The sequence below is a fragment of the Laetiporus sulphureus genome (genome assembly GCF_001632365.1).
Source record: "Laetiporus sulphureus 93-53 unplaced genomic scaffold LAESUscaffold_10, whole genome shotgun sequence".
Taxonomy (NCBI): Eukaryota; Fungi; Basidiomycota; class Agaricomycetes; order Polyporales; family Laetiporaceae; genus Laetiporus; species Laetiporus sulphureus.
Window position 1 is genome coordinate 586,913 of NW_024468519.1, and position 14,111 is coordinate 601,023.

At 52.0% G+C, this 14,111-nt stretch overlaps 5 protein-coding genes across 5 annotated transcripts; 3 read left to right on the forward strand and 2 right to left on the reverse strand.

Moving 5' to 3' along the window:
* Nucleotides 1–21: 21 nt before the first annotated feature.
* Nucleotides 22–5,060, forward strand: LAESUDRAFT_757463 (P-loop containing nucleoside triphosphate hydrolase protein; the record flags this gene model as incomplete). Its single annotated transcript, XM_040912304.1, has 18 exons — nucleotides 22–176; nucleotides 236–275; nucleotides 328–486; nucleotides 548–850; nucleotides 904–2,014; nucleotides 2,067–2,087; nucleotides 2,137–2,408; nucleotides 2,461–2,642; nucleotides 2,692–2,878; nucleotides 2,930–3,148; nucleotides 3,219–3,506; nucleotides 3,561–3,683; nucleotides 3,832–3,864; nucleotides 3,916–4,031; nucleotides 4,089–4,212; nucleotides 4,275–4,685; nucleotides 4,744–4,883; nucleotides 4,937–5,060. The coding sequence occupies 18 exons, from the start codon at nucleotides 22–24 to the stop codon at nucleotides 5,058–5,060; spliced, it is 4,008 nt and encodes a 1,335-aa protein (XP_040766489.1).
* Nucleotides 5,061–5,803: 743 nt separating this feature from the next.
* LAESUDRAFT_676167 (uncharacterized protein) lies at nucleotides 5,804–6,733 on the reverse strand. The gene is made up of 3 exons (XM_040905615.1): nucleotides 6,597–6,733; nucleotides 5,966–6,530; nucleotides 5,804–5,908 (listed from the first exon to the last, which is right to left on the reverse strand). Exons 1-2 carry the CDS (start codon nucleotides 6,712–6,714, stop codon nucleotides 6,265–6,267), a joined length of 384 nt encoding a protein of 127 aa, XP_040766490.1. The 5' UTR covers nucleotides 6,715–6,733; the 3' UTR covers nucleotides 5,804–5,908; nucleotides 5,966–6,264.
* Nucleotides 6,734–7,431: 698 nt separating this feature from the next.
* Nucleotides 7,432–7,776, reverse strand: LAESUDRAFT_607433 (ubiquitin; the record flags this gene model as incomplete). Its single annotated transcript, XM_040903131.1, has 3 exons — nucleotides 7,432–7,465; nucleotides 7,517–7,627; nucleotides 7,682–7,776. Coding segments are annotated over 3 exons (240 nt in total), but the record flags the coding sequence as incomplete, so codon positions are not given.
* Nucleotides 7,777–9,575: 1,799 nt separating this feature from the next.
* On the forward strand, nucleotides 9,576–10,779 carry LAESUDRAFT_697020 (kinase-like protein). The gene is made up of 2 exons (XM_040906291.1): nucleotides 9,576–9,670; nucleotides 9,727–10,779. Exons 1-2 carry the CDS (start codon nucleotides 9,652–9,654, stop codon nucleotides 10,578–10,580), a joined length of 873 nt encoding a protein of 290 aa, XP_040766492.1. The 5' UTR covers nucleotides 9,576–9,651; the 3' UTR covers nucleotides 10,581–10,779.
* A 728-nt stretch (nucleotides 10,780–11,507) lies between these two features.
* LAESUDRAFT_757467 (uncharacterized protein) lies at nucleotides 11,508–13,962 on the forward strand (the record flags this gene model as incomplete). Its single annotated transcript, XM_040912305.1, has 8 exons — nucleotides 11,508–12,004; nucleotides 12,261–12,873; nucleotides 12,903–13,082; nucleotides 13,148–13,262; nucleotides 13,312–13,572; nucleotides 13,628–13,800; nucleotides 13,860–13,882; nucleotides 13,932–13,962. The coding sequence occupies 8 exons, from the start codon at nucleotides 11,508–11,510 to the stop codon at nucleotides 13,960–13,962; spliced, it is 1,893 nt and encodes a 630-aa protein (XP_040766493.1).
* Between the last annotated feature and the right edge of the window lie 149 nt (nucleotides 13,963–14,111).

The window sequence follows — 14,111 nt, forward strand, 5'->3', positions numbered from 1 at the left end:
CAAGCAGTGCCGCTATCTTGCATGCCTCCCAAGCGAGGCATCGTCAAGTCAGGAAACGCCGGCAACTCTTCTAAAGCGTCCAAGCCTCAAGATGCAGCCCCTGCTACTACAATTGTGGAGGAGAAACCGCTCTTCCCGCCTGGTTCGAAGTATCCGTTGAGTCTGCTTCATGAGAGGTCAGTTACTGATACGTCACATCAAATGTGAAGAAGCTCAGTGTGGCGTATTCCTACAGATGTCAGAAAAATGGGTGGGAGAAACCTCAAGTTGACACGGTACGTTCCCGCATAGCGAAAGTTTTCGCACATCTCCCTGTACATATCATAGAGGAAGGAACGCAATGGATTCTCCTTCGTCGTGACGCTGAAGAGAATGAGCAAGAAGACGTCCCAGCAAGAATCCGTGCGGCTTGAACCTCACCCGTCAAAGATTCTTCCTACCGCTCTAGAAGCCCGCCATTGGGGCGCAACCTATGCATTGTATCGTGTTCGTGTGTCTGGCATATTGCGATCGGCACAGAATGGAATGCTTCACCTTATCATGACAGTTCTGCAACGGCATACAACTAAATCGAGTGCTACCTCCTGGACCGCGAGAGTATTGGAACGAGCTGGCTGCTGAACATCAGGATGCGCCCGAGCACCAGAAATGGATGTATGATGCTGATCCCTTCGCAGCACGCAAGGCGGTGGAAGAAAGGCAGGCCAAAGCCGCGGCGAAAAGAGCGGAGTCCAGTCAGGAAGGACAGGGGACCAGAGGAAGCACAGGAGCGTCAAGAGAATTCGAAAACGCTCCCGAAGCAAGGATGGCCAGCGCTTTGCGAGATCTTGTCGAGGATTCCATCAAAAAGGTTCGCCGTCGATGTTCCTTGTGTATGTGCTAATGTTTAACTTTCTGTGTCAGGGTATTGCTCTCTATCCAGACGCGGATAATGTTAAACCAGCCGTCATAAATCCAGAAGATGGCCCGCAAGTACAGCAACAATTATGTAGTCTGGGGTTCAAGCCCTCTCAGGCTCGGAGCGCTGTCGAGGCATTGTCTCGGCCCTCATTACTGGCCTCCAATCTTCTACACTGTTTGGCACCCCTACAGGCCTGCATCGAATATCTGATTCTCCAAGTCCCTGAATGCGATCTGCCGCAACGGTTCCTTCCCAGTGCCAACACGTCGGAATCATTTGTAACGTCCACACATGCGGGTACCGATGACCTCAAGAAGCGATGGGTCGAAGAAAAGGCCGTCAAGGAATGTGGCTGGCCAGCGCACGTCGTGAAGGAGTGCATGTCGGACGTAACGTTGGCGGGAGACTGGGCCATGCTAGTATCCTCTCTTGATCAGAGATTGCTTGGCCAAAAATGGCTGGATTCTATGGACGCATACTCGCATGACGAGCAAGAAGTGGACCAGGATGAACTAGATGCACTTGGAGGCGAATGTGCGGACAACAACGAAATCGTCATTCCTCTTCCTGTCGCTCCCCTTAAGCTTGTCGTCTTGACCACTCAGAACCGTACCGTGCCTATCAATGGAGTTCCTCCGCCTCTTTATATCACCTCGCCATCGGTACCTGCTTATATCCGACTACACCTAGTGTCGAAATTGCTTTCTGCCTTCATATCTGGTACACTACTGGAGTTCGGTGAGACCTTCATAATGGCTGCTGTACGAGTGCTGGAAGAAGAGTGGGTCAATATCGAGGACAGAGGGCCACCGGATATATCTGCTGTTCTGGCGCATTTAATACCCAGTCCCTCCGGCACCGAAGTGGCCGAAGAGGTACCATATCATGACGCTACCTTCATAGATTATGGAACAAGGCGCAAACAGGGTGGTCCCCAGCGGCGGGACGATCGTTCAGACTCTGCTGTAAAAGAGGCTTTCCTGAACATGCAGTCAAATGACCAGTATACCCAGATCCTCGCAGCCCGGAGGAGACTTCCAGCATATTCTGCTCACGTACAGTTCGTGGACTTGTTGGAGCATAATAGATGCGTCGTGGTAATAGGAGAAACAGGTACATGCGTTATAGCGGCAGAAGTCTTGCTCTTTTCTCACATTCATTCTAGGCTGTGGAAAGACAACGCAGCGTACGTCCTCGCTTGATTTTATGCGTCGCTACGCTAATGGCTGTTGCAGTGCCTCAATTTGTACTTGATTCTATGATATTGGCAGGAAATGGCTCTAGGGCATCAATCATCGTGACGCAGCCGCGGAGGCTCTCCGCTCTCGGTGTAGCCGCTCGCGTATCGGCCGAACGCCTGGACGACGGTTCAGTTGGATACGCGATACGTGGTGAGAGCAAGCAGAGCAAGAGAACAAAGTTACTCTTCTGCACTACTGGTGTCGTACTGAGAAGATTAGGATCTGGAGACAGGCTCAGTGATGTAACGCACATTATTGTAGATGAGGTCAGATTTCCTTGTTTTTGTCTCTCGGGGCTACCTAATTGATCGACCTCAGGTGCACGAACGCTCGGTTGACGGCGACTTCCTCCTGCTTGAGCTAAAGGAGCTGTTGAAAACGCACCCCAGGTTGAAGGTTGTTCTGATGTCCGCTACAATCAACCATGAGATATTTGTCAAGTATTTCAACAATGCCCGACTTCTCACTATCCCTGGATTTACTTATCCAGTTGAAGACAAGTGGGTCTTACCTTCTCTGGGTAACAATGTGATTTGAACGGCCTGATAGGTACCTGGAGGACTACATTTCGGAGCTCGAATATAGCCCTTCAGGCTCTAGCGGACGAGCAAGGAAAGGAAAAGAAGCAGAGGAAGAGTCCAAGGCATTGCGTCAGGAATTGTCCAAGTCAGGTCTCAACGAGGACACCCTCAGAGCTGTGCAGAGCATCAGCCGTTCCGACAGAATAGACTTTGATGTGCGTCAAGGATCTCCTGTTGTTGACTACTCTGATGACCTGGCTCCCTAGCTCATCTCCGCAATTGTCTCGCGGATTGTCTCGACAACGAAGAAGCGTGGGGCAACGTTGATTTTCCTTCCAGGTGTGCAAGAAATACGTCAGTGCATGGAGAAGCTCCGAAACATTCCAAATACTCGAATGCTTCCTCTGCATGCAAATCTTTCTAATGATGAACAACGCCTTGTCTTCCAATCTTTCTCCGAATGGAAGATTGTTGTCGCTACAAATGTGGCGGAGGCAAGCAAACTTTCGCACTCGTTCATGTCTCACTCAGTTACTCACCAGTAGTTCTCGGTAGACATCTATCACCATCGACGACGTGATCTATGTGATCGACTCTGGAAAAGTCAAAGAGACGCATTACGACTCAGAAATTGGCTTGACGAAGCTGACTGAGCAATGGATAACCCGTGCTGCCGCCCGGCAACGACGCGGACGTGCAGGTCGTACGCAACCAGGGATCTGCTACAAATTATACACGCGAATGGAAGAAAAGAAGATGATGGCGTTTCCTGTCCCGGAGATCAAGAGAGTGCCTCTAGAGAGCGTCGCGCTCACAGTCAAGGTGGTCCATGAGGACATCAAAGTTCGCTAAGTCCCTGAAAGAGTTGGATCCGTGCTGACAGCGAACGTGGAGCAGACCTTCCTTTCTCGCGCTATCGATCCGCCAGAGACGCAGGCTGTGGATAAAGCTCTCACAGTCCTGGAAGAACTCGCCGCCATCGATGCGAATGGCGAACTAACGCCCCTCGGTCGTCATATGGTAAGCGAACTCATCATCTGCAAGCCTGATTGTCCTAGTGATGCCATTGGCGGCTGTGTTGTGCTAATGTGCACAATACAGCCGATGGTATACAATCGACCTTGCAGATGTCAGCCCTTCACAATGCAGCTCTAAATACCTGAATTAGGCCATGCTCCCCGTCGATCTGAGGCTCGGAAAGGTACGATATGTTTTCGGGGGACTGCTGTTCCTAACATTTAACTATTTGCAGATGTTGATCCTAAGCACGATATTCCATTGTCTGGGTCCTATTCTAACAATAGCCGCTTGCCTATCTTCCAAGCCGCTTTTCGTCAGTCCGATAGACAAACGCGACGAAGCAACTCGGTACGTCGCATACGTTTTGGGTAGCATATAATCGGGCTATTTGAACTGGGCCTTCAGCGCGCGAGCTCGCTTTGCCAAAGGCAGCAGCGACCTGCTCACCGACATGAACGCATATGATGAATGCACGCGTCTCCACTCTGAGGGCAAGTCTCAGGGTGCAATCCGAGCATTTTGCGAGGAGGTAATGTCCCAAATAGTTACGTTCCAAATTCCAAATTGGGACCTCACATACCTCCGGCACAGAACTACATCTCCCCGTCTACTATTCGTGATATAACCTCCCTCCGACAAGACTTTCTGGCCTCCCTCTCCGAACTCGGCTTTGTCTCCGGGTACTCGAAGCCCAACGACGATCTGCTCAACGTGCACAGCGCGAACACGAACCTGTTGAAAGCGGTAATTCTCGGCGGGCTTTGGCCCCGCGTAGCGCGGGTCTCTCTGCCACGATCCGCGATCAAGTTCGATCGGGTTCAGGCAGGGACGGTACAGCGTGAAAACACGGCGAAGGAGTACAAATTGTATGACTTAAAGGACGGCCGCGTGTTCCTCCATCCGGCATCCGTGCTCTTCAACGAGACGGTATGGCGGTCACCGTTCGTCACGTATTTCCTGAAACAGGCGACATCCAAGGTCTTCCTGCGGGATGCTACGGAGGTGCGTATCCACTGATACATAATCGCCGAAGTATGTGTCCTTATTGTGACGGCCGCAGGTGCCCGTGTATGCACTGTTGCTATTCGGTGGTCCCGTGTTGGTGAATCACATCGGTGGAGGATTGACGGTTGGTACCAAAGATGCCATTATCAAGTTGAAGGCATGGCCTCGCATTGGAGTGCTGGTAAATCAGCTGCGGTAGGCGCTTTCCGTTCAATTGAAGCGTGCCTAGTTAATAAATATACTCGCAGTCGATTACTTGATGCGCAGCTCAAACGCTGCATCGAAGACGGTGCTACCTTGAACGCAGGGCAACATAATCCAGTGCTACGGGCCATGTTAGCCTTGCTGGAGAATGACGGGCTGTCGTCGTAGGCTTGAGCTTTCCTGGCAGGCTTCGGTTGCACAGGCCTATAAAATTCGACTAGCCAGGTATACTAGGGGCCTCATGTAGCAGATGCAGGTTTCCGGCAGCGCAATGTCAAGAGCGCAGCAGAGCGTTGTCACTATGTCCCTGTGAATGTCCTCTTCGTACGGTAGCTGGAAAATGTGTCTGCGCTCTCGTTCAGTATGCCGCGAGTTTGATAACGAGCGTCAGGTTGGAATCATGGCAACCCTAGGCAGTGCCTACTGCGTTCTTGCGTTTGCAGCTTACTTCCCCATCTTACATAGTTCGGCTGCTAGCTTGCAGAGTGCTGGCATGTCCATTTTCAGTAGCTTTGTTCGGTCCTTTGCCGCGGTCGTACTTCTTACCATCGACTGCAGCATGATGACTTACCAGCGCATCCTGAGCGAACTAGCATTGGCGGGATGATCAGCCGAGAGCGATGGCAGTCCACATAGACTTCGCCGGAGTCGTCGCCCAGTTCAAGACACGCCTCATGAAAATGAGCTGGCCGTTCAAGTTCGCATGTGAACTACGAGGTACCACATTCCAGCACCTTCATCAGCCAAGTCTAGAGGACGATGTGAAACACACACCGCCCGATAGCAGAATGCGCGTAGGATGCATGGTGAGATCTGTTCAACAGTTTTTGAGCAGCCCTTAAGCATCTTAGATACGTTGATATTGCATTTAAGTTGATGGCATAGCGTCGAATAGACCGCAAGGTCTAGTTCACAATCATCTAAAGCATGTTTCTGCCAGCGAAGCACGTCTGCAGAGCCCGTCCTCATGGCCTCCGATTTTTTGCCAGTGGATTGTGGTGCTGCAAAGGCAGCGCCTGACGCGCCCGTTCACCTAATTGTGCACTTGAAGCAGCATTGAGTAGTGTACGCACCTACGCACGAATGCGCAGACAAGCGCAAAGGCCAGCGGCTGCCATTCAGCTCATGCACGAATGCAGTGGATAATGATATGATAGAAATGAATACAACATGGAAAGCCATGGCAGGAAAATCCCGCATGCAGCGCATCGGAGCTCCCTCATCGTGTGATTGGTGGTACATATATTGCGCTAGGAAACAAAATAGATGAACATGGCCGTTGCTTTGTCACATCGACGTCAGAACTTTGACGAGACACAACAACAGCCAGAGAGATTCACGCACGAGCACAGTTTGCAGCAAATCAACCAGGTCAGAGCTCACGGATCAGCAGCAGGTTCTCGCTATCGTCCATCTTCGTCACCAGCGACCCTGCACTGCCTTCTCGTTCCAGATTCATGTTCTTATCCTTTCGAGGTTTCTTCTTCTTTCCACGACCTCGAGGCTCCTCTTCCCTCGGCGGAATCCCTTCCAACGGGGTTTTCGCTTTCCACCTCTCCAGAGCCTCCTTACACGCAAGCTCCTTCGCAGCGGACTTGTGTGGCCAAGCGACGCCCTTCCCGTACGGAACACCATTGACTGCCCGAACGCGATTGGGATGAGTGCCCGCATTTCCAAACAAAATCCAGAAGCAACACGACATACTCCTCGCCACGGCCATGTACTTGCGGTAATCTCCCGGTCCTTCGTAGCTGATATCATAGTCTAGATCCACTTTCTTCATCGGACTAGACTCCCTTTGCAGCACGCCGTGCAACTTCATTCGCCACTCTGCACGCAACGAGACGAGAATGATCTGGTCAGAACAAAGATCGCAGGCCGCGAAAGTGGCATCATACAAACCGCCGAGTGCATTACTGATTTCGTTGACCTCGCCCTTAGGAGCAATGGCTATCGCTTTGACCGCCTTCACGGCTGCGGATATCTTGAAAAGAACGGCTGTTGGGCGGAACATGGTGGACGGAGGAGGGACGGAAGGATTAAGCGGTCAAGCACTGGCTAATCTGTCCTGTGGCCAGTGTATGTATACGCGGCAATTGCCGACTCAACCCAACGCACCGTTTCAACCTCGATTCGGTCAAAGGCTGAGCGCTGCGCCGAGTGCGTACTATGTAGCAGACGTGGACGGCATACTCATAAAAATGCATTGATACAGGGAGGAAAAAGCGCATGTCATACATCGCATATCATAGGCGGCACATGTAGAATAGCCCTCCCCCAAGGCGCTCCTCGTACCCATTGGCACACGACGTTGACCGGACCGAAGAGAAACAGCGATACCACTACTTCAGCTTCTTCTTGCTATATGACATAGCGTAGTCAGAATACAACTGTGATACCAGAACGAACAGGGGACTCACGGACGGAGCTGCGAAGAGTGACCGCATCCTCGCTTCCGGCAGTTGGTGGCACGGGGAGGTAGACGAGCGTAGCACTTGCGGCAGATCTGCTTGTCACAGTTGTACTTGGCAGCGAGAACCTTAAGCGAGGGCTCAATGATACCGCCTCGGAGACTATGCGATGCTGTCAGCAAAGACTTCGATTTCCATCAGCAGATCACATACCGGAGGACCAAGTGAAGCGTCGACTCCTTCTGGATATTGTAGTCGCTCAAGGTGCGACCGTCCTCGAGCTGCTTACCAGCGAAAATCAGTCGCTGCTGGTCTGGAGGGATACTGCAGCCTGACGTCAGTCCCGTTACCATCTCTTGGGCCACGGGCGTAACTCACCCTTCCTTGTCCTGAATCTTGGCCTTCACATTGTCGATGGTGTCGGAAGACTCCACCTCGAGGGTGATGGTCTTCCCCGTAAGGGTCTTGACGAAAATCTGCATTGTAGCAGCAGCTAGCCTAAGTTATTTGGAGGATGTTGTCACTAGGAGATTCGGCGGACCCTGGGAATTGACTGTATAGCCGTCGGTGAGCGTGGCTGAATTTAGGGCAGGTTGAAATATTCACGTGATCTAGCGGGCCAGGCAAATTCCGCACCTCGTCCGACGTTCGAAGGCGCCTTCGAACAGCAATGCTGCATCCTCTTGTCACCGTGCAGTGTGTCATCGCCATGTTTTTCACGGACTTTTCTTAGAGTCGGCGACCCCAAGACTCACGAGTTTACTGGAGGATGCTATGAACTGTGTCTCCTAACGAACCTGGTGCAGTTGCAGGCTCGATGCGCGGTGGGCTCCTCGGGCTTTTTTCAATCGTTACGCGATGCAATACTCGACTGAAAATTTCTAACGAGGTGAGACACGTCTTTGAATCTTGATATTCCCTTCGACCCATCCTGTGATGAGACATCAACTCAGCTCACTTCGAAGCCCAATGGGTCATGAGAAGAATGAGAGAACTTACCTGATCATGTTTCCTACTGCTCCAATGATGCATCCAGCTAACTGTGCTTCGTTTTGGTAGAACGTCGTACATGTTGCGACAATTTGTTTTCCGCCGTTGTTACCCGGCGACGTTGATACTCATTCAGGTCAGTCGTTCTTTCAATTGATTGAAGGGATGTAAACATTCTACAAACTCCATGACGTGCTTGCACGATGGGTGCGATTCCTTTGGAACCATTCAAGTCTCTGATCTTTCACTCCTGCGTTGTCCAACTAGGATACTGATCTATTATTATTTAGGTGACGAGAAGAACTTGATATGTCTGATCTTGATGACTGTTTATTGAGTTTCTTCGTTGTCTCATGTTTTGGCTTGTGTATATTAAAGGATATAATAATGCTAGATCGTATTGCCACACAGTGCGAGTGCAGTACCTCATTCACGAATGCGTGCCTGATGCGACCCGACTGATGACTCATGAGTCAGGATACAGGAAGATGACAATCGCATCACCTGCAGGGATCGTCAACAGGACACAGAACAAAACCTGCCGGTGTCGCGACGTTGACTATCAATTGGGACACTGCCTGGTGCTCGTTTACATCCGTGTCGAGCTCAATGCCTGTGCAAGTCGCAGACATCGCCTCCACGACCGCACAATTCTCATAAACATACATTGTTGGAATCGCTGACGTCGCAAAACGTTGACACTGCAGCTCTAACACGGATGTGATTACTCTTGCGCCAACCCCCACCCCCCCTACATTAGCATCAGCTCGCTCCTAATGAAGGTAAAATCCACTGGTCTCTCTGATTCACCGATGCCAATACCATTGCCACACGACAAGAGTGGCGCAGAAGGTACGCTGCAGGCATCAGAAAGGCAAAGTGATCGAAGGGTATACCGTGCGTGTGGTGCACTTTGTACCTGTGTATGCCGGTGAGAACAACATCATGCTCGCACTTTGCTAAGGTCGTCGGGGATACGTTGCGACTGCGTCGGGCACGTCGCTGGGTTTTGTGCCGATGTTCAGCACGATCTGCACGGAGAGCCACGACGACGTTCATGACATTAGAAAGAGAGTTTAGATTGCCGAACGTGAGCGACGAAGGTGTTGGCGATGTTGCAGGCGCAGGGAGTGATTCTACGCTAGTGACTCGGACACAGTGCCACCAGACGCGCGACGCGCCACTGCCTTAGCCTGAGCGCAACGACGGATGGTCATGTGATCGCGTCTGGTCTCATGATTGTGGCGGCAGGTGGCGACCCGCTTCCTCTACCCTCTCATAACGACATCGCTGTGAAGACCTCGTCCTCGTTTGACTGAGCGTCTGAGGTGCCATAATTCTAGAGCCAGTCATAATTCATGTCGATGCTGGGTCCAGGTAGGCGTCCCTTGTTCGACTTTTCTTGTCCTCAAACTCCATTTTATGGCCTGCAGAGACAGTGGACATCTTCTCCTTCGTATTGTCCGCCCTTTCGAAAGGACTGGACCGCTGCAAATTCTACGTATATCTCGCCCTTACTCGTGCGACGCCACAGCCGCACATCCGCAATTTCCGATTCGGCATCCCACTGATCATGAAGACGTCTAAATGGGGTAGATCTTACAGCACAGAGGCAGACGCCCTTCAGTTTCTCAATTCTGCATGCTCAACACTCCCAATTCCTCGCCTCGTTGACTCAATCCGGGTCGGCGAGAGTCAGTACACGATCATGACGAAACTCCCCGGTAGACTGCTCTACTTCGCGTGGCGTGACGGCGAGATAGATCAAGCACGTATGCGTGCCATATGTCTCGAGGTGGCGTCTGTAATGCATCAACTGTGGGCTGTCCCTCAGTCTCCAGCGGATGCCGGCAGAGTGATGCTGAGTGCGTCTGGCGATGGGCTCCCTGATCCTCGATTCTTCCACGAGGACTGCTCTGGACCGTACGATTCCATCCTCGAATGCTATCAGAACATTTCTTCCTGCCAGTCTATGGAGGAATTCGAGGAGAACTCGGTAGACTCTGACAGACAGAGCCTCGCCGCAGACCGCATCGTTTGGGTTCACCCTGACTTGCGCATGTACAACGTGCTCGTCGATCGGGACCATCGCCTGTCCGGAATAATCGACTGGGAGGACTCAGGATGGTATCCAATGCAATGGCAACTATGGTCACTGAAGTGTCGCCCTGTACAAGGCGGAAGCGGGCAGTGGTTTACGTTCTGGAGAAAATACGAATTTCCTGTTGAGGCCGAAAGAGCCTACGAGGCCTCACAGAAAGTTCTCCTCTATCCGCTTGTCCCATAGGAATAATGATCCCTTATACGGCTGCGTCTTCTACGGTTATGCACTTGGAAGTCATGTGTTGCATCGGAGTCTGTACTGTGTGCCCTGACGGTTGAAGCTGCTGGATCTTGCTGGATGTAGGTGGCTGACTCATACTCATGGCATCCGGATATATCGATGGCGCTATACTCATCTGTATATGATTGTTTCAGCAAACGACCATTTCACTGATGAAAAATCACACGCAGTTCGGATCACTGCCAGAATGGAAGCTTCAATCAGTTATGACAGAACTGATTCGACTCTTCATACATATGTAAGCAAGGCTGCAATCATTTTGTCTTGCACCAGAAGCGATGATTCGAGGCCGTGCGTAGCGTGCCCAGTCCACAGGTATCTGCGCCTATCGCTTTCACAAGCTTACACGATATGCTACCGTAAGCCAGACTGACTATTTGGCATGTTCCAGCTGGGCTCGAAATTTCTCTCCATTCGAGGACCATGCGAGATATCATTGACGTTTCACGTTCTTGATGTTGATGTGCCCCGCCCATCGCAATATCTGGCACACCGAAACATGGAGCGCGCTGCCGAGAGGGGACGATTCGGGCAGGTCTCTGCTGCGGAATAAACTTGGTTGTTTGTATGCCCAGTGTCTCCATCATTCCGCTCCACAGGGATCTCGGCTAACTACCGTACAATCTCACATCCTCCCATTGAGGGCGGCCCCTTCTAAAAATATCGTTGCAGTAGACTGCCTGGAACGTGGCGCTCTCCTTCAAGTCATGTTCATTGCGACACAGTTCAAATTCCTTAAGTGTCTGCTCGATTCATCGTCAACGTGGAAAGCTTGCGAGTCGCATATATACACATACACATTCTACGTAAGTGCCCTCCGCGCCGTATGTTTCACTGCTTCAAGAACTGATACCGCCACAGATAGCCACAATGTCCGCCACCGATGCTAACCCTGTCCTCCCATTGTTGCCGAGTTCGCTCTATGTCACTCTCAGCACGCTTCTGCAGAAAGGTTCTTTCCATTGGTCCCTATGGATTACGGACGCTGCAGGACGTGCGACCCGTCATCATTGGGCTGAGCGTAAGGGTCGTCGCGAGGCCAACGAACCGGTCGAGGAATACACTACGCGTGTAGTTCCTGTTGTTTTCACGTTCACCGGCACGAACAGTATGATACTTGCACTGATCAAGATCGCCGGCTACAACCCTCCAGACAATGCTTTCGATTTCGTCGGACACTTCAAGACTGTCTTCCCTGACACGTATACTGATATACGGTCAAACAGGAGAAATGGTACCAGTTGCCGCACATGGGCTATGAAGGCCTTGACATTACTGCAAGAGAAAGGCATCGTGATCCGCCCGGGTCCTGTCGCACAAGTGGAACAGGCTAGGGGTTCAGATGGAGAAATACTACGGGAAACTATGTGAGGAGGGAAAAGAGGGGCCATTCATGACACACGTCGCGACTGTCTGACCCTTTTCGCCACGGTAGACCAACATTCAGATGCTTTATGTGACACATTATAACGGACAGTGCAAATCGGCAAATACCTTCTCAAGCGTGTATACATTGTCAGAACGTAGTCAGCCTAGACTTCTTCGAAGATCTCTAGCAATATTGCACCGCCCGGTCAATTTTGAATACACGGCGACCCGCCAGTCACCTGACCGCGTTTTCAGGAATGCGCCACATTGGGTCGCATCTCCAACAGCCACCAGCGATGCATACTCGACTTGGGAAACTCCCGATGGAGCCGTGCTGGCGCGACAACACCCGCTGGCAATCGTCGTGCAAGATGGTCATTCTGTCCTGCACAAGTTTGTGACGAGTCGACGACCGCAACAAAATACAGCCCTCATAGCGTACTACGTCGTCGCGAAGTCGCTCTACTTTGCATTCGCGCCTAAGCAGGGGTTGCTCAAAGTCGGAGAGAAGCAGCTGCGGAGGGTTCACGAACCTCCTCTGAAGGTACATAGACAGGCCTCCACAGACTGTCAGCTCCTCCCAACATGGCTGCGCGACGCGCTCGAGCTCTTCCTGCCCGTGCGCGGAATCCGATGGGACTTCGGGCGCGGGGTGTACGTGCCGCCGAGCACCCGTTCGTCCGCACGTGGCACGTTCAACCTCATCCAAACAGCGCTCTCCTTCCTGAAGCAATTCCTCATCTTCGACCTGTGCGACGCGCTTCTCAAGCTCGTCCCCAGCGCCGACACCCTCGAAGGCGGCACGATCTTCCTCCAGCATCTGCCGCCCGCGCAGCGCTACGCTATCTCCACCGCGAGACAGCTCCTGGTGGGGCGCTGATCATCTATGGCTTGGAGGGCGGGAACGACCTCCTCTCGTTGTTCGCTGTTGGGCTATGTGGGTCTGAGCCTGCGGCGTGGCCGCCGCTGTATGACAGCCATTGCGGGCGACGTCGCTCTAGGACCTCTGGGGAAGACGCTGGCACCAGCTGCTGCGTCACACCTTCCTCGTCATTGGTCGATGTACCAAAAGACCTGGTATGTTGGTGTTCTTGCGTATGATTGATGACTCTCATTTTGGCGGCTGCTTTCTAGCACATCAGCACCATGTCACGATACCACCGTTCCCCTTGCCGGTTGCTTTTCCGCCACAACCGATGACGAATGTCCTCGCCGAATGGCTCGCGAAGCAGGGTGTTTATCAGGCATATATAGCCGGTATGCACATTGTGTTTTATCCTGCTGGCACATCTCAGACCATGCCTAGAAAACGTGAAGAATGCACGCGTCACGTTCTTCAACGGCGGCGTTGAGAAGCTATATCATAATGAGCAGCATATGATCCCCTCGCCTAAGATCGCAACGTACGACAAGGACCCCAAGATGAGCGTCATACGCAAGGGCAACAAGAAGTTCGTGATGTGCAACTTTGCACCGCCGGATATGGTTGGCAACACGGGCGTGTCCGAGGCAGCCGTAGAGGCCATCACGGCAACGGACAAGGCCGTTGGGACGGTGTACAAGGCTTGTGAGGAGGCGGGCTACTGCTCAGAGTCACGGCGAACCATGGGAACGTGGAGCAGATGATCTACCCAGACGGGTGTGCCGCACACGGCACACGGCACACACGATGAACCCGCTGCCGTTCATCATGGCGGGCGACCCGAAGAAATTCCACTTCACTGTCGACAAGAAGGACGGTGAGGAGACAGAAGGCGCGCTATGCGATGTGGCGGGGACGGTGCTTGACATTATGGTGGGTGCATATGTGACTACAATGTTTTCGTGCTCTCACAACGTATTTGTATGACTCAGGGATTGCCTAAGCCCGAAGGCGAGTGCCTGAATATATGCGAGTGTAGATTGTGAGACTGACTTCAATTGCAGAGATGAGCGATCGCTCGTTGCTCGCGCATAATGAGCAGAAGAAGGAAGCGAATTAGAAGGACTGTAGAACGTGTACTTGACATAAATATAAGAAGTAGACGACGGGATTTGAAGTACTAACACTGTTAATAGATGAAGTGATGATGCTTGATTTTCTGGGCTTCAAGTTGCATGCGGGCC